Source organism: Grampus griseus (genome assembly GCF_964374135.1).
Source record: "Grampus griseus genome assembly, chromosome: 17".
In the NCBI taxonomy this organism is placed as follows: domain Eukaryota; kingdom Metazoa; phylum Chordata; class Mammalia; order Artiodactyla; family Delphinidae; genus Grampus; species Grampus griseus.
In genome coordinates, this window is record NC_139011.1 from 47,541,386 (window position 1) to 47,562,922 (window position 21,537).

The 21,537-nt window shown below is 40.4% G+C and overlaps 1 protein-coding gene across 1 annotated transcript; it reads right to left on the reverse strand.

The window, feature by feature from the left end:
- Positions 1-12,119: 12,119 nt before the first annotated feature.
- Positions 12,120-15,260, reverse strand: LOC309835612 (UDP-N-acetylglucosamine--peptide N-acetylglucosaminyltransferase 110 kDa subunit-like; the record flags this gene model as incomplete). The annotated part of the gene is made up of 1 exon (XM_082675203.1): positions 12,120-15,260. The coding sequence occupies one exon, from the start codon at positions 15,258-15,260 to the stop codon at positions 12,120-12,122; it is 3,141 nt and encodes a 1,046-aa protein (XP_082531329.1).
- Positions 15,261-21,537: the final 6,277 nt, after the last annotated feature.

Consider the following 21,537-nt stretch of genomic DNA (forward strand, 5'->3'; position numbering starts at 1 on the left):
GATTCAGTAGGTCTAGGGAGGAGCCTGGGCACAGGGAGGGCTCAGAGTTCCCCAGGTGATTCTAATGTGCAGCAACTTTGGGAACCACCTCTTGGCTTCAATCCAGCTAGTGATCAGATATTAAATCTAAGACACATGGGCTAGTGCGTGAGCTCTAGGAAGATTCGTGCCAGGGAAAATGATCGATAGTTGTGTTACTTCTCTGAAATGGATTGAAATTTCCAATTCGCATGAACAGGGGAGGGTGAATGGGTGAATGCAATAAGGTGTATCATTTACGTATTGCCCTATGTGTATGGCTAGAAGCTTTTGCAACTGAGGTCTGCCCTACTTTTCATGCTAATGGTAATGCTTGTCCTCCTAATGCAGCTGTAAACTTTATAAGCCCATAGGTAGACAGCATCACAAAATATTTACCCCTCCCCACTGGCCCACTCTCAAGCTTCTCTCCCCTTCCCCAATACACAAATGTACATCAGTGCTCTTGAGACCACTATCAACATATTGACCTTCAATTCTTCTACTTTGCAGCTTCCCTCTTATCAGGAGATGTCAGCATTTAGTGCAAGGACAAATGCTTCCCTCTTGGTGAGTAATGTAGGCAATGCCTCCAAGAGACAAAAAGCCCTTAGGGAGGGGGAAAAAAGTCTTTCAAAAAGGTTGATGCCCAGAGGAGGCATTTTCAGTCATCTCAGCTTAGAGGTCAAATATCCAAAATTAAAAAGGTTAAAAAAAAGGAAAAGAAGCAAGGAAGAAAAGAAGGAAACAATTTTCTTATGCCATAGTAATAAGGCAGTTTTCCTTAAAAAAAAAAAAGACTTAAGCCATAAATTCTCTTTCCTAATCAAAATGTGCTTTTCCGTCTTTAGACTATTCCTCTTATATCCTGTATTATTCATGACGTTTAATTCTTGAAATAGCACATGGCTGAAAACAGAAGCTAACCTCTTGTCCACTATGAATTAAATCTTCTTTTCCTAGGACCTGTCTACAGTGTACAATTTGGGGTTTACCAACATAATTATTTTTTCTGAAATAAGTTACAGCATTTTGCCTTTTCAATATATAGTTATACAATATATTGTTAACACAACATAGTTAATATAGTCAATATAGTCAATACAACTATAACACACGTGATATGATGCCACTTTGGTGATTTTCTTCATCCATGTAATTCTGAAATTTGACAGTATAGTTTTCATATTCTAATGAGCTGAGTATTACCTTTGCAAGGATAGAAAAATAAAATAAATTCACAATATTCTTGTGTGGTTTGCCCCTGGGGTGGATTACCATAATGAGGGGATATTTGAGCCTTTCCCCAAGTCATTAAAAAACCTCCAGCGAGCAGCCCCTTGTCCTCTCCAGGGAGTGGGGGGCAAGGATCTTTAATCATAATAATCCTGGGGGGAGAAATCTCAGAAATAAGACATCTGCTTCTGTGCCTTGTTGTTTTGCAGAATAGCAATGATTGCTTTAGCAGCTTCTATTGCCATGTGTGTACAATAAGTAAATGAACATAAAATTGAATGAACGCATAAAAGAAGGATAAACCCACCCAGCTTAACAAATCCACTCTCTCACCTGCTGTGCCCTGAAACATGAAAGAAAGAATCACGGGATCATAAGGATTAATAAAATAACAGTCTCTGTTAACAATATTGACAGGAGGTATAGGAAAATTTGTCTGATGTGGGACCAAGAGCTTAACTGCTTAATCCTTTTTTTTTTAAGGGCAACTCATTCATTTATTGTTTAAAGATTGCAAGACAACTTCTGAATTTCTGTAGCACAGTTTAAATGTTTTACTTTTTTGATAAATCAGAGTATAATAGAAAAAACAATTAGTTTCCAGTAATATCTATATCTCTATTCAGAATTAAGTCTTCCACAGACATGTAACCCGGAAACAAAATCCTGTTACAATAAGCAAAGCTTCAACAGAGCTGCTACTTTTCGGGCCAGGGAAAGGTTCATCCCTATAGGAGGAGGATGTGCTATGTAAAATGGCTGCAAGGTCACAGCCTTGAGGGCGCTGGAAGTCTATTATCCTATCCCACATTAAGTAGTTTGGTGAACTTCAAACGTCCGTTCATCTGCAACCAAGCTGGCAAACTTTAACTGATATCTCAAGCAGGTAAAAAATAAATTAAAAGAAATCCTTACACTGATGTTCCTTGATTCACACTGTTAAATGGTTCATTAACATGTAATTCTGGCTAAGAATTACATTTGAGACTCCTTGCTCAGATTTTGGTTAACAGTACAAATCTTTGAGAAATTCAAGTTCTTATTAATCAATAATTTGTCAGCTAGGCTACATTCAGGCATCAGCTGCAACTACAGAATAGGTGCACTGCCTCAGCGCTTTGGAAAGACATAATCTAGAACACTACTAGCAGACAAAATATCTGTTACTAGAGAGCACAGGTGCAGTACAGCAAGACAAAAACATATATTCATGTGTGCTGCGGACCAGCCGGAGAAAGAGGATTTCACCGCCCAGGGTCAGAAGAGAAGGGGTAAGGAACTGAAGTAGCACCGACGAATAGGGTCAGAAGGACCAAGACAACTGATGGTTGCAAGGCAAATTTTATTGCGCTACAGTTGCAGATTATCTAGACTAGAAAAAGGAAGGTTGCCAGATGGTGGTTTACATTATCTACAGACTGTCTCGGGTCAAGGTTAACTTCCCTGGGAGGAAACCCATAAACCCAGAAGCATCAAAAATAACCTGCATGTGCAGGGGGGAGACAGCTTTGCTTGTCTCATTTTACATTCTTTCTGATCTCTGGGCCCTGGTGATTTATCTCCCATGGAAAGGAACAAGGAGGGGAACAAGTAGGGACAGTCCCTTCGAGCCGCGGCGGCATGCCTGGCATGTCCTTACCTGCTCTCAAGGCTGACTGGCTTCCCACAGGTCCCCATTTTTTAGTTTTTAACTTTTGCTGCAAAATAATTCCATGAAGTTTAGTGCCGAGAGTAGTGTACTGTTGCATGAGGATACGAAACAGACATGAGAAGATTATTATCAATAATAGGCAAATTATGGCCAGGGTAATAAATCCTGACAACCTTCCAGTAATCCAAGACTGAGGGTTTAACCACTTTAAATGATCCAGTAAAGTTTGAATTACATCTTCTGGCGAAACATCATCAAGATGTGTATTTTGTATATCCTGAATTTCAGCATTTAATTTCTTAAGATCAAGACTAATATTATTATCTGATCAAACACTCAGCAGATGCATTTTTACTTTTTCCCATTCCCAAATACAGTCAGTGTACTTTTAAGGAGTAACACACATCCATGTATACTTTGCATGACAAGCTAAACGCATCCTCAATTTTAATGCTGCCATCTGATCTCCAATCCCCAAAATTGCGTTTTTAAATTCATCTAACTTGTTATTAATCCGTAAATCTATGTGACTTTGTAAAGATAAAGCAAGACTGGTATGTTGAGATAACTGATTAGCAAAGTGAGCATGATGAATACTCTGTGAAAGAGCAAGACCGGCAGTAGCCACGGTAGCAGACAGAGCAGCCGAGGCAAGTAAACTTACTATTAGCCACCCAAGAAAGCGTCTCCTCTGCAAGGCTTTAGAGAGTTCCACCCATGCCTGTACTCCAGTATCTTCATACCAAGGTTCTCTCAGATGTACAGGCACCATAACATACATGGGTTGCTTTAGTATAAGCACAGATTGCGTTCCTGCAGAAGGGAACATACAACTGCTAAAAATACAATTAACACAGCTAATATTATATCCTCCTTTGGAAGAATTACCAATGTTAATAGAACCAAACAAAAGTGTATATGGAGGAGCAACACAAGTTATAACAGGTGTATTGGAATAAGTTAGAGCTAGTTTCCATATATCCCTGTTCTTTTGAAATGTGATAAACCTATCTATGATGGGAAAAGAAGAGATAAGAATTGACACCTTGGTATAATCTATAGTACACCATATTTGGTTATTATTCCAAGATGCATTGCAACGTTCAAAATTGGATCCAGGAAAGTTAACGGTCATAAGGGGAGGCAATTGATTTTTTGATTTTCTGTTAAGCATAGTAACCTTATGTCCAGCTATAAGTATCCCTTGTCCTCCAAGTAAACGCTTCATACAGAAATAATTTCCTGAATCTTCACCTGTAACCTTGGCTATAGTAATAGCGGAATCCCTAAGTGGTGAGGCGTATGAGATTTGACCTCTAATATTAATAGCTTGCCCATTTTATACCAAATGATGGTATCCTTAAGATCCTCTCGTCGGCTGGTAGCCGGGCATGTAAGAGTAATGTTGGTTCCCGTAAAATGAAGGATGCCTGGAGAGCCTGACAAACTAATTGATTGATCCGTTCCCTCATAAACATCTGTATGCTCATAACTAATAGCCTTTACACATCCAGCTTCCAGATTCAATGGGCTAAGACAGACAGGATGGGTACTAAACCAGTTAGTATAATTTACAGACATATTGATTTGTTTTATATTCCCAATAAGAGGCCCATAAACACTTATCATTGTAAAATACAGGAAACTCTGCTTCAGACCAAGATATGGGTTGTAATAGTGGAGGATCAGGTACATAGGCCCAGTAAGTTGCTGCATTAACAGAGGGAACACATGAAATGGTTGCCAACATAACCAAAAATAAAGTTACAGGTGTAACAGGATTATTCTGTTGTTTCACTGACTCTTGAGCTCATGAAACCAGTTGTTTAATTTGTCCCCAAGTTGGAACATCACTCCTTTGAGTCGTCCTGGCAAGTGGTCTCCTCTTCTTCTTCTTTTTCTCAATCAACACTGTCAGATTTTCAGGAGAGGTGCAGAGCTTCTTCATCTTCTGAACTAGGTGAGCTGTGGCGAGCCATCTATTTGCTTGACTAAGCGCTCAGGAAGCCAGCAAGGTCCAGGCGCTGATCTGGGAAAGATACACACGTGACCACGTCCCCAAATCAACACAGGATCAGGACCACGCCAAGTGCTGGTTAACGGATCTTTCCAGAGGACCTCCGGAGATTGAGAGGCCAATCTTGGCTCAGCCACCAACCTTCCCCCTGCAGAGCAGCCAAATTTGTCAACAGTGAGAACATTTAAAATAAACAGAGCATCATTTATAAGGTTATGTGGCGTTGTTCTATACAATTCCCCCCTTTTTATTTTTGCAATAGTTAGCTTTAAAGATCTATTTGCACGTTCTATAATACCTTGTCCTTGAGGGTTATATGGAATGCCTGTAATATGGGTAATTTTGTAATGAATTACAAAATGTTGCAAAAGCAGCGGGCCCATTATCTGTTTTAATAATTTTGGGAAGGTTCATGAAAGCAAAACAGTGTAATAAAGGAGAGATAACATGTTCAGTAGCTTCTCCGGTCTGTGCTGTAGCACAGAGGAAACCAGAATAAGTATCGATAGTGACATGAACAAACTGTAATTTCCCAAAAGACGGGATATGAGTAACATCCATTTGCCATAAATGTCTAGGTAATAATCCACGAGGATTAACAACATAATGTGGAACAGGAAGGTGAGGTAAGCATTGTGGGCATTGCTTCACAATTTGTGGGGCGACTTCACCAGTAAGGGAAAATTGTGTGTGTAATGTAGCCGCTGACTGACGGTGTAAAGCGTGCAACTGCTGTGCTGCTTGTGAAGCAGTTTGATCATAACTTACCATAATATGAGGGTGTCCAGGACACGGACCATGAGTATCAAGAGTATGGAGATAATGAATGCAGTATATTAGCCATTCTTGACAGCATGACGAACGGAAAGGAGGAGTACGGTAAATTGGGACATGTCCTGCTTTAGGGAAAAGAGATTGAGGAGGAGGAGTAACTTCAACTCTATTCTTGGGAGGAAAATGTACAGGATAAAGATCACGTTTAGATCGAGTTAAAACGTCTGCAGTCGCATTAAGTTTAGTCAATGGACCAGGCAAGTTAGAATGAGCACGGATATACAGACCTGCGACAGGACCATCATGGGAACGAATAAGCTGTTGAAGCAAACGAAAAGAGGATGATAATTCAGGGTCATTAGTATGTCCTATGCTCGCAGTCTCCAGAAGAAATCACAAGCTAATAAGATATTTACTATCAGAAAACAAATTAAAAGATATAGAAGGCAAATGTTTAAAAGACATAATGACAGCATACAGTTCAACACGTTGAGCTGAAGTCAAGGAAGTTTCTTTAACGAGGTTTGTTCCGTCGTCAATGATTACAGTAGCCACTCCTGAAGAAGAACCGTCCGTAAAAACCGAAGGTACCTGAGGAACAGGCTGTTGCCTAATTATAGAAGGAAACATATGAGTTAAGTTTGCTGAATTGGATCAATTTATCAGCAGGGTAATGGCATTCCAAGGTACCTGAAAATGCTGCAAGAGCAAGACCCCATTCATTACTGTGTTGAAAAAGCCAATTTTGTGGACTAACTGAATAAGGGATAATAATTTGAGAAGGTTCTATACTTATAGGTTGTAAGCATCTAGTTCTACCTTGCATTATTAAATTACTAATAAGTTCATAATAAGGGTTAATAACTTTAGAGGGTGTAGATTTCATATGAATCTATTCAATAATTCCAACAGTTTGCCATAAGACGGCAGTAGGCACATGAGGAGTTGGACAAATTATTAAGAAAATTGGAAGGTGAGTATGAATTCTAGTTAATTGTGTAGAACTGATAGATCTATTGACTATTTGTAAAGCTTGAAATCCTTCTGGAGTCATAGAGCGTGAAGAAGAAGGATCTGAGTCACCTTTAAGAATATCAAACAAAGGCTGTAATTGAGCAGTAGTAAGTTTTAAGGAAGGCCTTAGTCAATTAGTATCTCCAAGTAATTTTTGAAAAGCATTTAATGTTTTTAAATTATCAACTCGAATTTGCAGTTTTTGAGGCCTAATAGTAGTGTTATCAATATATTTTCCCAAATATAAAAATGGAGATTGTCTTTGAATTTTTTTTGAGGCAATGACCAAGCCAAATGATTGTAAGGACTGTTGTAAAAATTGAAAAGCAGTCTCTAATAAAGAAATATTATCAGTGGCTAAAAGTATATCATCCATATAATGTATGAGATATAACGATGGAAACCTTTTTCTCACAGGAGTCAAGGCCTGAGCCACATATTTTTGGCATAATGTAGGACTACTTGCCATGCCCTGAGGCAATACTTTCCCTTGAAATCTCCTCATGGGTTCCTTAAAATTTAAGGCAGGCAAGCTAAAAGCAAAATGTTTTCTATCTTCAGGAAACAAAGGAATAGTGAAAAAACAATCTTTTAAATCTATAACTAAAAGATGATAATTGTGTGGTATGGCTGTTGGAGAGGGTAGGCCTGGTTGAAGAGCTCCCATTATTAGCATAGTTTTATTAACAGCTCTTAGATCCTGTAATAACCTATATTTTCCAGATTTTTTCTTGATAATAAAAATAGGAGTATTCCAAGGACTACTGGAAATTTCTAAATGCCCTAATTGTTCCAGTACTAATTGTTCTGCAGCTTCTCATTTCTCCTTTGTGAGGGGCCATTGGTCCACCCATACAGGGTCATCAGTCAGCCAAGTAATTGGATCAGCAGTGAGTGGAGGAGAATCCAAGGCCCCTAAGAAAAACCCAAACCTTGTCTATCATTTTTTATTTTCACATCAATAGGATAGACAGTTCCTTGTTGATTTGTTCCCAGCCCTTTTGTGGGAAGAAATCCTTGCTCCAACATCATATTAGAGACTTGAGAGTTTGGACTATAAAGTAATACTCCCATTTCTTTTAATATATCTCGGCCCCAGAGGTTTAAAGGCAGCCCAGGCAAAACATAAGGCTGGAAATATCCTGAATGGCCCTCACTATCTTGCCATAAAAAAAACTGACTACTTTGCATAGGAGAAGAACTTTGTCCTATTCCGTGAAGTTCTGTAATAGTAGGACTAATGGGCCAACGTTTAGGCCAGTGTATCTGCGTCATAACAGAGACATCAGCTCCAGTGTCTAACAAACCTGAAAAAACCTTTCCATTAATGGTTCATTTCATTTCTGGACGTTCTTTCCCTATCTTCTGAATCCAGTAGGCAGCATCAGACGATCCAAAAGCCTTTGTTTCTCTCTTTTGATGTTGTAAAATTTGTCCATGAGGTACAAAGGGCAAAAGTAGCAATTGTGCAATTTTATCACCAGGAGAAATAGTTATTATATTTTTAATAGTTTGTGCCATGACTTTTATTTCTCCTTCGTAGTCAGAATCTGTGACTCCTGGCATAATAGTTAAACCTTTCATGGCGACACTACTTCTTCCCAATAATAGTCCCATCAAACCCTTGCGTAAAGGTCCACAGATGCCCGTAGAGAGGGCCTGAGGACCCATTTCAGGAGTTAATACATATCGGGCGGAGGTACTGAGCTCCAGTCCTGCGCTTCCTGGTGTTGCTCTGGAGAGCGAGCATATTGTATGTTTTTGTTTTTGGTTAATGTCTGATTGATAATTTGAGGAGGATACACAGACATTGCCCTTATTATTTGTTGGGGCCGGGGAAGGCCCCGGGAGGAGTTTCCCGACAGTGGTGGCCCATCCTTGTGGGCCACTGAGCAACAATCTTGTGCCCAATGTTTTCCCCTATTGCATTTAGGGCATAAACCAGGGATTTTCTGACCATCTGGAGGTTTCTGAGTAGGGAAGGAAGGACTAGGGTTAGAATTAAAAGATCTACATTCTCTAGCAAAAGGACCTGCCTTTCCGCATTTAAAACAAGTCTTTGTTTTCTTTTGATTGTTTTTAAACCCCACTTTAGTTAATGCTGCAGCCACAGCAGCACCCTGTATATAAGTAGGCCCAATGTCTGCACAAAGGTGAATATAATCCTCCAATGTTCCCCGTTTTCTCCAAGGTCGAATCGCAGCCTGACACTCATTATTAGCATTTTCAAAAGCAAGTTGCTTAAATACAATTGTACCAGTGAGTCCGTCCACAATGAGTCTCCCCACCGCCTGTGACAACCTATCTACAAAATCAGCATATGGTTCATCAGGTCCCTGTCTAAGTTTTGAAAGATCTTCAGTTTTGTGTGTAGAAGGACATTTCCTCCAGGCTTGTAATGCCAAATGATTTATTTGAGGATAAGCAACAAAGGGATAAGTTAATTGATCTTGTAAAGAAAGATACTGTCCTTCCCCAATCAGCATATGATAATCAACTGGAATATTATGGGCAGCATTCTTTTCTGCTTGTTCAGCAGCCCCTTCATAAAAATCAAACTTCCATATTAAGTAATCTCCACCATTTAAACAAGCTCGTGCAATAGACTTCCAATCAGCGGGGGGAAGAGCTTCTCCTGTCAACCATAGCAGTAGTAAAAGGAGCAGTGGGCCCATATCGAGCACAGGCAGATTTTCAATCTTTCAAAACTTTCAAAGGGAGAGCCTGATGCTCCCTAGTAGCTTGTTGAGGATTATTAGGATCAGGTCTTTCTATGACGGGACAACAGAAAATAGGATCTTCTCCTCGTTTTATTGCTCCTTGTACAGCGCGCTGCAAGGGACTCAGCATTTTTACAGATGTGGATTTTTGAGGAAGACAGTCCTTATTAACCTGCAGCTTTTTCACTGACTTATCTATCACAGCCATTAGAAAATCATCCTCAGGATATTTCTCTCTTTTATGTTTACAAGCCTCATCTGTTAAGTCAAAATGTTCCTTTTCATCTAAAATATTTAAATTAATTAGCTCTTTCGGTTTAGGAAGTGGTGACACAGTAGTTGATAATACAGTCTCTCCTTCTGTCAGAGGCTTATGTTTTTCTGACTTTACATTCAAATCAACACTATCATGAGAAGAATCTAAACATATTTTTATCAGATTCCACAAACTATATGTAACAACAGGAGTATGAGTAGGCCCTCGAGACTCGTAATAATTTTTTAAATCTTCTCCAACTTTCTGCCAGATTTCTATGTCAACAGAGCCGCCATCAGGAAACCAGGGAGATACACCATGGATATGCTGTAAAAATTCAGTCAACAATAAAGTTCAGAAACTTTATTACCCCGAGCTCTAAGCATCAAAAGTAAAACCTGAGCAAATAATTCATACATCTTTGAGCCCTTCTGCTCCATCTTATTTTACTTCTGACTATTGCCTTATGCCTCTATTCGTTTCACTTTTACTGGTGGCCACACATATTTTGCATAAGGGTTCTCTTACCTGCACTTTCTTTTTCTTTTAATTGCCTTCACGCTTCAGGTCCCTGTTCGAGTGCCACTTGCCGCGGACCAGCCGGAGAAAGAGGATCTCACCGCCCAGGGTCAGAAGGGAAGGGGTAAGGAACTGAAGTAGCACCGACGGATGGGGTCAGAAGGACCAAGACAACTGATGGTTGCAAGGCAAATTTTATTATGCTACAGTTGCAGATTATCTAGCCTAGAAATCGGAAGGTTGCCAGATGGTGGTTTACATTATCTACAGACTGTCTCGGCTCAAGGTTAACTTCCCTGGGAGGAAACCCATAAACCCAGAAGCATCAAAAATAACCTGCATGTGCAGCGGGGAGATAGCTTTGCTTGTCTCATTTTACATTCTTTCTGATCTCTGGGCCCTGGTGATTTATCTCCCATGGAATGGAACAAGGAGGGGAACAAGTAGGGACAGTCCCTTCGAGCAGCGGCCGCATGCCTGGCATGTCCTTACCTGCCCTCAAGGCTGACTGCTTCCCACACGTATGTTGCCTTGTTTAAGCCTCAAGCCCTCTATCCTTTGTTGAAATACAATAATTTCATTCCTATGGTTTTCAATACCAAAAACTCAACCTCCAGGAGGGCTAAAGTCTAATTTGTACTCCAAACCAAGTAGCAGTGCAGTTCGCTACTACTGAGACTGAATCCATAAAGACTTCAAGACCACATCCAGAAGACAAGTTATTATATATAATACCCTAGAAGGTCTGAAACATAATTATCATATACATAGCTGGTCCTTCAGAGCTTTTTACCTATAACATGTTTCTTTGATGAAAGTTATTTAATGTACTGGAGATAACTGTGACTTACTGATCAAATATTTGAATACTTATACTTACCTGGGATTTCATTTCTGCTGAAAGAAAAAGGTAGAACAGGACTCACTAAAAAAACAAACAAACATTAGAAATGAAAGTAAAAATCTTAACACACACTATCACTTTTGGAAGCAGCATAGAGGGGCAGTCAACGGTAAACACTGGTGAAATAGGTCAAAACTCTAGGCCAAAAATCCATTATTATTATCATCAGCGACAGTAGCACAACTGTGCCCTTCAGAATTAATAATCACTCCTAAGAATCTTCATTTGGCACCAGATGATGCGGTTAAGAGAAACACTCTGGGAGGTTTTGAATCAGACTTGGTTTTTTGTTAGCCAAGTTACAGGAGAATTTTTAAAGTGGGGGGAAGGGAAGAAGGAAACGGACCAGGAAAAGAATTTAAGCCATCATCTATAAACCAACAAAGCACTGATACTTCCGAACATTATATCAGAAACTAAAATGACTGATATAGGCTCAAGTGGTTTACAAAACCTATAAAAAGACTACACCAGCAAAGTCCCCAATTATCTGTAGAGTTCAGAAACTAAAACAAGGAATATTTTAGCTTAAAAGCTTATCTCAAGAGAATCATACACACTTCACATGAATAAAAATACCTGAAACCAAACATTTTTAAAAGCTCCAATACCCAAAATATAAAGAAAAATATTAATTCAGAAGACTCAATCAATCCATGATAATCACAAAACGGCTGGGCAATCTCTATCTCCCTTCCACACTAACCATCCATCCCATGGAAGACCAAGGGAGATCAGACCTTCCAGACTTACCTTCCAGACCTTCCAGACACCTGGCTGCTGCAAAATTCTATGGAGACTCCTTGTGCAACAGCAGTTTCCCATCTCTTGTGTCTCTCCCTATCGTGATCATGATCATGCAGGAAGCAAGTCTGGCTGTGCTATTTCTTATCATTGTCTGTCACCCATCTGCAGCATGGTATTGTACAGATAAGGAAAAAGTAGTTCCCTTTCCCCCAGAAGGTTGAGGCTCAGGTACAGGGTAATTCTCCTGTGCACACAGTCATTATTTAGGCCGACTCAGTGACTTCAACAGGCTTAATCATGTGATCAGGTTTGTTGCCAGCTGCGTAATGCTCCCACATCTGTAGATAGAGCCGCTCTAGGTCCATTGTGTATTGTTTGGTGTTGAACAGAGGGCTAGATGTTCTTTGCTTCCAGACTTTGCCACGAATTTTCTTCAGGTATTCTAGATCAGTTCCCAGTTTCACAGCTATGTCTTCATATTCTTGTCTATTTTGAGCAATAAGCTCAAGACAGCCTAAACAAGTGAGCTGGGAAGCTGCAACTCGGGAAGCAAGAGTCTCTCCTGGCATAGTCACCACGGGTGTCCCTGACCAAAGGACATCCATCCCTGTGGTGTGTCCATTACAGAGTGGAGTGTCCAAGCAGACATCAGCCAGCTGGCCGCTCCGAACATGTTCCTCTTTAGGAGCAACAGGTGAAAAAATGATACGCTTCTGGGGAAGGCCCATATTTTGTGCATACTGTTGAATATTAGGTTCTCCTACTGCTGGAAAACGCAACAGCCACAGTACGCTATTGGGAACACGCTTCAGAATATTTGCCCACATCTGCAAAGTAGATGGGTCAATTTTATATAACTGATTGAAGTTACAGTACACAATGGCATCTTCCGGTAACCCGTACTGAGAACGGGTGGTTACAATAATGGTACGGGGAACCTCCTCTCCAGTGGCAGCCTTAATGTTGATCTGGGTAGTTGCCAGTCCATTGCTAAGACTGAATCCATTAATTGTTATCTGAATTTGTCCTCTGTTAATCATTTCAATAACTGCCTCTGCAATAGTATTCATAGGAATGACAGGCATATTAAGAGCCGTATTACTGCTGTCTGCGTTGTCTCCTCCATCAGGACATTTCATCTTGACAATCTGCACATCTGGGAGACTATCAAGAAATGCTTTGAGGTCGATGCCATTCAGCACAATCCGATTGTCATAAATGTGCCCATTGGACTTAAAATCGATGACTGCCTTCTTCTTCAGGTGAGGGAACATATTAGCATGATCACCAATAAAGAAAGTATGGGGCATATAAGCCAGTTTCTCAGAATACTGCTCAGCAACTTCAGCAGGTGAAGTTTCCTGATCAGTGATGATATAATCCATGAAAAGCACGCCACTGGTCCCAGGGTAGCCCAGCCACATTGCCTGAATAGGAGCTGGCCTGAGAGCAAAGAGTTCATTTCGAGCACCCCTGGTATAACCATTCATATTTACAAGGATGTGTATACCATCTTGATGGATGCGATCAGCTGCTTTCCCATTGCATGGAATCTGAGAAAGATCAATGAAATGATGGGCTTCTGCCATCACCTTCGCTCGGAAGTTTGTGCCATCATCTGGGCTCAGGGCATAACAGAATACCTCAAATTTATCAGGATTGTGCATGCCTGGAATAGACTGCATAAGATGAGAAGTAGGATGATTCCCAAAGTCAGAACTCACGTATCCTACACGCAGTCGACCATCACTGAGCTTCAAGTCTTTTGGATGTTCGTACGGTGGTTTATGAAGGACACTGATCTCATCCAAGCAGAGGTTCCCATGGCTCTCAGCAATAGCCTTCCTGAAGCCATGAGAAAGAGGATAGAGCATACTATGATGAGGCTGCACAGAAGGCAACCTATTCTTCTCCAGCTGGTCAGCCACAATGCTGACCAACTTCTTCATTCGCTCATCATAGTCTGTCCACTCACAGACAATCTGCAGGCAATGAGCCAAATCACAATAAGCGTCAGGAAAATCAGGTTCAAGCTTCAGAGCAGTGCGATAAGAAGCAACTGCTTCTGGAATATTCCCTGAATACTTGTGAATGGAAGCCACATTGCTGTGGGCATCCGCAAGTGCAGGGTTAATCTGAATGGCACGAGTATAACACTGCAAGGCTCCCTGAACATCCTGCATCTCCTTTAGAGTGTCTCCCATGTTACAGTAGGCATCAGCAAAGGTAGGACTGATTCGAACAGCCTCCTTATAATGCATCAGAGCTTCCTGCAGTTTTCCCTGCTGCTGCAATACACTTGCTAAATTTGAATGGGCAACAGCAAACTCTGGGAAGACTTCTAATGCTTTACAATACAAGCGAACTGCCTCTTCAAAGTTTCCCTGGTCTCCTTTGATATTGGCTAGGTTATTCAGAGAGTCTGCATGGGTGGGACACAGCCGCAGAGCTGTATCATAACACTCTTCTGCTTCGGCAACACTGCCCTTCTCTTCCAGAGCGTTGGCTAGGTTGCAGTAAGCATCAGGGAAATGTGGTTGCAATTCAATAGCTCGCCTGTAGGTGTCTACTGCCAGATCCATCAGGCCTTGCTCATAGTATACACAAGCCAGGTTGGCACGTACCACTGCATGATTTGGGCTCAAGCTTAGGGCACAAAGGTAAGCTGCCACAGCTCTGTCAAAAATCCGTGCCTCTTTCAAGACATTTCCTAAATTGATATAAGCATCCAGAAAATTGGGGTCAAGCGTGACAGCCTTTTCAAAGTGATGAATTGCAAGCCAAATCTCCCCTTGTGCATTGAAAACACAGCCAAGATTACTCCAAGCTACTGCAAAGTTCGGTTGCGTCTCCATTGCTTTCAAATAACATGCCTTGGCTCCTTCCAAGCGACCCAGGGCTTTGAGCAGGTTCCCCAGGTCACTGCGAACACAGTACAAATCAGGATTGCACTGAAGAGCAGAGACGTAAGCTTGTACTGCCCCTTCCATGTCGCCTGCTGCTACCAAAGCGGCTGCCAGGTTAATATAACCATCGATGAAATCTGGTTTGAGATGCAATGCATGCCGGTAATGCTCAATCGCTTCCTGCAACTGCCTTCTTTCCTTGTACACATTCCCCAAATTCGAATAGGCTTCTGCCAGAAGAGGGTTCTGTTTAATTGCCAGAGTACTAAAGTGGGCAGATCTGTCCAGCCTTCGACACTGGAAGTGTAGAGATGAAAGTAATAAAAGTACTCCAGTATTGTCTGGCTCTTGTCTCCACAGCTGCATGCAGTGTCTCTCAGCTGCCTCAAAATCTCCTGCCTGATACTCTCGATGTGCCAACTCAGCTAACCCTTGGAAGGAAAGCATACGTTTCGTTGGTTCTGTGCTGTCGGCCACGTTGCCCACAGAAGACGCCATCTGGAGCTTCTGGAGAGACTGAGAAAAGGGGGTAATTGAGTCCCGCTGCTGCCACTACTGGCAAGAATGTTTCTAGAGGTAGCAAATACGAGGAGAGCAGCCATACCACTGCTTTGGCAGGCTTAAGCGGTGGCAACAGTTACACGCACTGAAACTTAGGAACTCTGGTTGGCCATCTACCTCTCACGCTCTTGAAATCTTAATTCTTAACCCTGCCCTCTTCCACCATTTTTCTCCTAATCAGGGAATAAAAATTACCTATACACTTGCCTTAGAAGAAATCAAAAGTCAGTAGTCCAAACACTTTTTAAAATTTTGTTTTCTGTCCAGTTGGAAAGGAAATACATGATTGACTTTACTTCATCATTCATATAGTCAATGTGGAAAACATTAGGGCCGTGAATTTCAATACAGTAAGATCAGAAACTTTTAAATTGGCCTTCCCAAACCACTAATAAGTAACCAATGTTGTATATAATGCTAAAATCTTAGAGACCGAGTTTGATATTTTAAAAGTTCTGAAAGGATTAGCTAATTTCTCCTCATCATACTTCTCATGCCTCAAACCTGAGTCTTACTTTTTTTAAATTAAATTTATTTATCTTTATTTATTTATTTTTATTTTGGCTGCGTTGGGTCTTCAATGCTGCGTGCAGCCTTTCTCTAGTAGCGGCGAGCGGGGGCTACTCTTTGTTGCGGTGCCCGGGCTTCTCATCGCAGCAGCTTCTATTGTTGTTCCACAACTCTATGGGTTCCTTTTTAGGCCCTATGAAGAACCCTAGAAATTAGTTCATGGAATTATAAGTTTTTGCAAAATTGTCAAAAGTGAGATATTTTAACTTCCATCAGGTAAGACCAGCGTCTCTTTCTTTGCCAATTTTCCTTCTATCATATTCCGCTATGTTGGATCATATTGGAATGGCCACAGGCTTTTTTGAAATCTGGCTAAGGAGATTTTCTTTTTTCTGTGGTACGCGGGCCTCTCACTGTTGTGGTCTCTCCCGTTGTGGAGCACAGGCTCTGGACGCACAGGCTCAGCGGCCATGGCTCACGGGCCTAGCCGCTCCGCGGCATGTGGGAGCTTCCCGGACCGGGACACGAACCTGTGTCCCCTGCGTCGGCAGGTGGACTCTCAACCACTGCGCCACCAGGGAAGCCCTAAGGAGATGTTTTAAGTGAGGCTATTATGTGATTTTCAGACACCGCCATATGTAATTGACTATATACTATCCCATTACAGGAATAACTTCCAGTACTCATACTGACTACTCTACTGACTTAACTAGCACAAGACACAGAAGCATAAGGACAAACACCACCTTACAATATAGCCATGTCTTGCACTTCACAGCTCTCAAAGCATGTGCGTTTGAAGAAGAAAAAAAGAACTGAAAAGTACAAAACCAGAAGCTATTCTGTGGAAAATTATTTCAATCATCAGGCATGTGAAAGATAAGTCAAAGATTCAGTTCTCATCAATGCTTAGTCAAAACGGAAATTTTCTTCTGTCAAGAATATACTCCAGGGGCTTCCCTGATGGCGCAGTGGTTAAGAAGCCACCTGCCAATGCAGGGGACAAGGGTTCGAGCCCTGGTCTGGGAAGATCCCACATGCCACGGAGCAACTAAGCCGGTGTGCCACAACTACGGAACCTGCGCTCTAGAGCCCGTGAGCCACGACTACTGAGCCTGCGAGCCACAACTACTGAAGCCTGCGTGCCTAGCGCCCATGCTCTGCAACAAGAGAAGCCACCGCAATGAGAAGCCTGTGCACCGCAACAAAGAGTAGCCCCCACTCCCTGCAAGTAGAGAAAGCCTGCGCACAGCAACGAAGACCCAACACAGCCAAAAATAAATATACTCCATCAACAACGTGTGTAATGGAATGGTGTGAATGAGTATTTTATCAGAATCCCTGTAATGCACAAACCTATAGCAGTACTGAAATCAGTAATGCATTTATAATAGTAAATACTTATGACAAAGTAATCCATAGAGGTTTTCTCAAAGTTAACAATGAAAATTAATGTGACATTATCAATAATAAATTGTGAAGCTGAAATAAACTTTTCTAAACTATTAATAACTAGAAGCAAATTCTAATCAACCATGTTACAAGAAATCTATGTCTAAAAACTACAAAGTTTATTTCTTAAAATTTTACTTCGAAAATACATAAACTGTCATATGAGGAGGCAGTTAAAGAATATATAGCTAAAAGAGTGGGGGAAAAGTTTTATAGAGACACATCTGGCAGTAGTTAATGTTTAAATGTCATTTTCCTAGATTTTGTGACACCTATAGTATTGATATTTGAAAGCATTTAAAAAATTGTAATTTGAAGATTTGCTACTTCCAGGTAGAATAAAATATTTTGAAGCAAAACAACGTTTCCACTGAGAAAAACAAAAAAAGCCAAATAAAATAGCCAGCATTCAATCAAAAAGTTCCAGACAAACCAAGGGATAGAATCATATGACTAAAATTCTAAGAAAAGAACAGATAATACAAAAATATTTATATAAGATATTGTGTATCTTTATCAGGAAAAGTCTTTATCAAGAAAAGACTTTAAAATCATCAGAATTAATATTATATTTTATTTATTTGTATATTATATTTATATATGGATATTTATATATTTATATAAAGAACTTAAAGATAAAGCCCTAGTTAAGGCAGTGACAATAGCAGTAGCAGTGGGAGTGAAAAGAAATGGTTAGATTCAAGCATATTTTGTCAGGAAAAGTCCAAGATCAAATGTCTGACTGCATACATGGGATGGATAGACGGAGTGGGAAAAATCAAAGTTAACTATAGAGGTTCTAGTGAAGATGGGGTTGCCGTCACCCAACCCAAGGGGTTGCGGTCATCCCCAAGGTCTAGGAGACTCAAAGGGAAGGTCATGGTCAGAGGCAAAGTTAATTGGTGGGAAAATAAGACTCCCAGTCTCTCCATCTCCTTATACCAGTTTTTTTTTAAACATCTTTATTGGAGTATAATTGCTTTACAATGGTGTGTTAGTTTCTGCTTTATAACAAAGTAAATCAGTTATACATATGTCCCCATGTCTCCTCCCCCTTGCATCTCCCTCCCTCCCACCCTCCCTATCCCACCCCTCTAGGTGGTCACAAAGCACCGAGCGCATCTCCCTGTGCTATGCGGAAGCTTCCCACTAGCTATCTATTCCTTATACCAGTTTTGTTTTTCTGCTCATATACGTAGCAGCATTTCATTCAAGGGGAAAGTCATTGATCTGACTGGTCAAATTAAACAACATAGTTCAAGGCACATTTACAGTGGTTAGTTCCTCCACAATTTAGAAAGTCACATTCACAATTTCCCTCTTCCTACGCCGCAGAACACATTGGCCATTCCTCCAAAGTTGCCACTCCACAGAGTGGACCAGAGATGACGTGAGCCCAGAACTGAGAGCTTGGCATGAGATGGTGTCAGCCCCACGTAGAGCTCTGGCGTAAGTTATAACCCAACCCAGCTCTACAGAGAGCTCTGCATGGAATCCTGGGAGTAAACTCAGCCATAATAATGGGATTCTGTTTTTCATTTGCTTTTCTTCCTTGCTTAACTTTCCCTGGCCACTCTGACAGACAAACTTTCAGGCATTCCTGGGCCACTCATAAACTTTATTCCATTTAATCTCATCCAGATTCCCAAGAAAATTACTAACTATATGGAGGGAAATTTGGAACATGGTGAGTTTTAGATGCCTGAAATATACAGGTCATTGAATCCAGTTAAGTAGCAAATTATCTGGATCTCAAATATGCCAGTAGAATAGCAGACTAAGCTCAATTTAATGTACTCTTACTGGAGACACACGTAAATTCTGGGTCAATTTTGAAAAAGTTAAAAGCACATAGCTGAGATTAAAAGAAAGAAAGGAACACGTGCATGTTTCAGAAAGTAACAGAGAAATTAAATCCAGAGAAAGAAGAGCGGACTGATGTCTGTGGGTTCCGTTCCTTAGTATAGGCCTTATGTAAATAGGGGCTGGAGCTAGAAATCTAACATTACCTTGAGGCCAGGAATTTAGACTCAGGATGGAACAATATTGAGAAGTTGGTACAGATATCCTACAGAAATTTCATGAGGAACTGCTTAGTCCATTAAGAGGGCCAAGGGAGGTGGTGAGGAAGACTGATATCTCTTGAAAACCTTCAGGTACAGAAAACATCAACACCTCTGAAAAGCAGGCCTGTCCTTCCCTGCGTTGTGATGGCCAGGTTGTCACTAACCTGTAAGGCCCTGTATGAATCAGAAACTGCAAGGAGAGTAATTCAAAGAAAAACAGATGCAGGATGGGTGTGGCAATAAATCCTAGGACCCTATCAGAAACAAAATTAAAACCACTCTAAAGGGAAATTTTAACAAACCAGAGCAGATAGTATCCTAACCAGAATAGAATAATAATTCTGAGGAAGTTATTTTAGTTATTTAAGTAATATTCAATGCATTTCCATGGCCAGGCCCTTTTGAAGAACTCTAAAACATATACAAACAATTCATTTACATCTTCTATATCCCACCATCCAGAGCAAAATTCACTTAAGTACTGTACTGGTGGAAATTGGGCAGCACTATGGAGACAAAAAAAAGGTGTTTACCATCAAGAAACGTCAAGGTAAGAAAGATAATGTCTAATTTTTAATTATCCTGTGGTTTATTGAAATCTTTTGGAAACCCAAAATAGAGAAAACCTAGCAGGCAATGAAGACTTAAATATTTAGAGATTTATCAACTCATCTATAAAAGCTTTATTAATCTCTTCTTTTAATACCATTGCTGAGAGGTATAAATGTGTCCAGTGATAGGGCTGAAGAAGCCTGAGAGAATTTCAATTGTTTACTATTCTTGGTCAGCTATTAAGACCTTTCAGGAGCATCTTGATTTTCATGGCATCATCCAACAAAAAGCAGGATATTTTACAGAAAGTCCTGATCCACTTTTTGGCTTGCTTTTGTGTTTATGTTTTTGGTTTTCTCACATTGGGCGGTACATTAGGCTACCTATTGCATACTCCCTCATTCATGCATGCATTCATTCAAACAATATTTACTGAGTTGAGATATTTAATTAACACCCAATAAATGATGTTTAGATGAATGAATGCGCTTTTTATCAAAGTAAGTGTAAGTACTGAGAAAAATTACAGAATGTATGATCCCAGCCCCACAAAAGCGTATAATTGTGTTGAGGATATAACATATGCTGGTGAAATAACTAATATATCATATTGGACAGTCTCTAAGTTCAAAAATGAGTTTTTATAAATAATCAGAGTCTAAGGAGGACAAAGAAGGGACAGTTCATTATGGGTTGAATCTATCAATAAATGTACATTTCAGATGAGATTTGAGATTGACCTTAAAGAAAGAAGAGGACTTAGATATACGAACAGAGAACAAAACAGGCATGGTGATAGCATGTGCATAGATAGTGTGGCCAATATTTATGTTCTTCATTAAAGACAGTCAGAGATAACCCAAATGTAACTGTTCCCATGGGTCTATTCTCAGTATCCAAACAAAACAGCAAATCCTATCTTAGTAAAACTAATGAAAAACACAGTCTTTAACAAAGACATTGTGCAGGAAAGGGGGAGAGAAAGGCTTGCATCCCACACCACACAACAAAACTTATTTATTTGTTTCATTTTCTCCCTCTGAAAATTTCCTCTCCCTCTCTCTGTACGTCTCTCTTCTCCCACATCTGGCCACACTCTACCAGCCACCTTTCCAGATCTTTCCAGAACTCTCCATCCTAGTTTCATTATGCCACAAGTTAAACATCTCACAGGTCTCCAGGACGCATCCTCATCACTTATTCCACAAAGACAAACAAAGGACACTTCTCAGGATCACGTTTCTTGGAAGGAAGAGGTCACGAGGAGTGATTATAAATAATATAAGGTGGAGAGCACTGACTTAAAATACCATTTTTCCTCTTAGAATGTGAATACAGGGAACTTTGGGAAACTAGAAAATCTAGAAAGGATTCATTGATAATTATTTATTTTCAATGAATAAAATAAAATGTAATAATACGGCTAAACTCTGACAGATTAACTTTTTCAAAAGTTGCTTTCACACACCTTCACTATTGGGATGTTTGATAAACACATCTTTCTTCTTTCTTTGCAGATACTGGCACCAAACTTTCAAACAATAAGAACCTTCCCATAAGTCCCTTGCCAGGCAAGATTAAGGTATAACAATCCAAACAGATTTTTGAAGAAGATAACTGGTTGAAAGCACAGG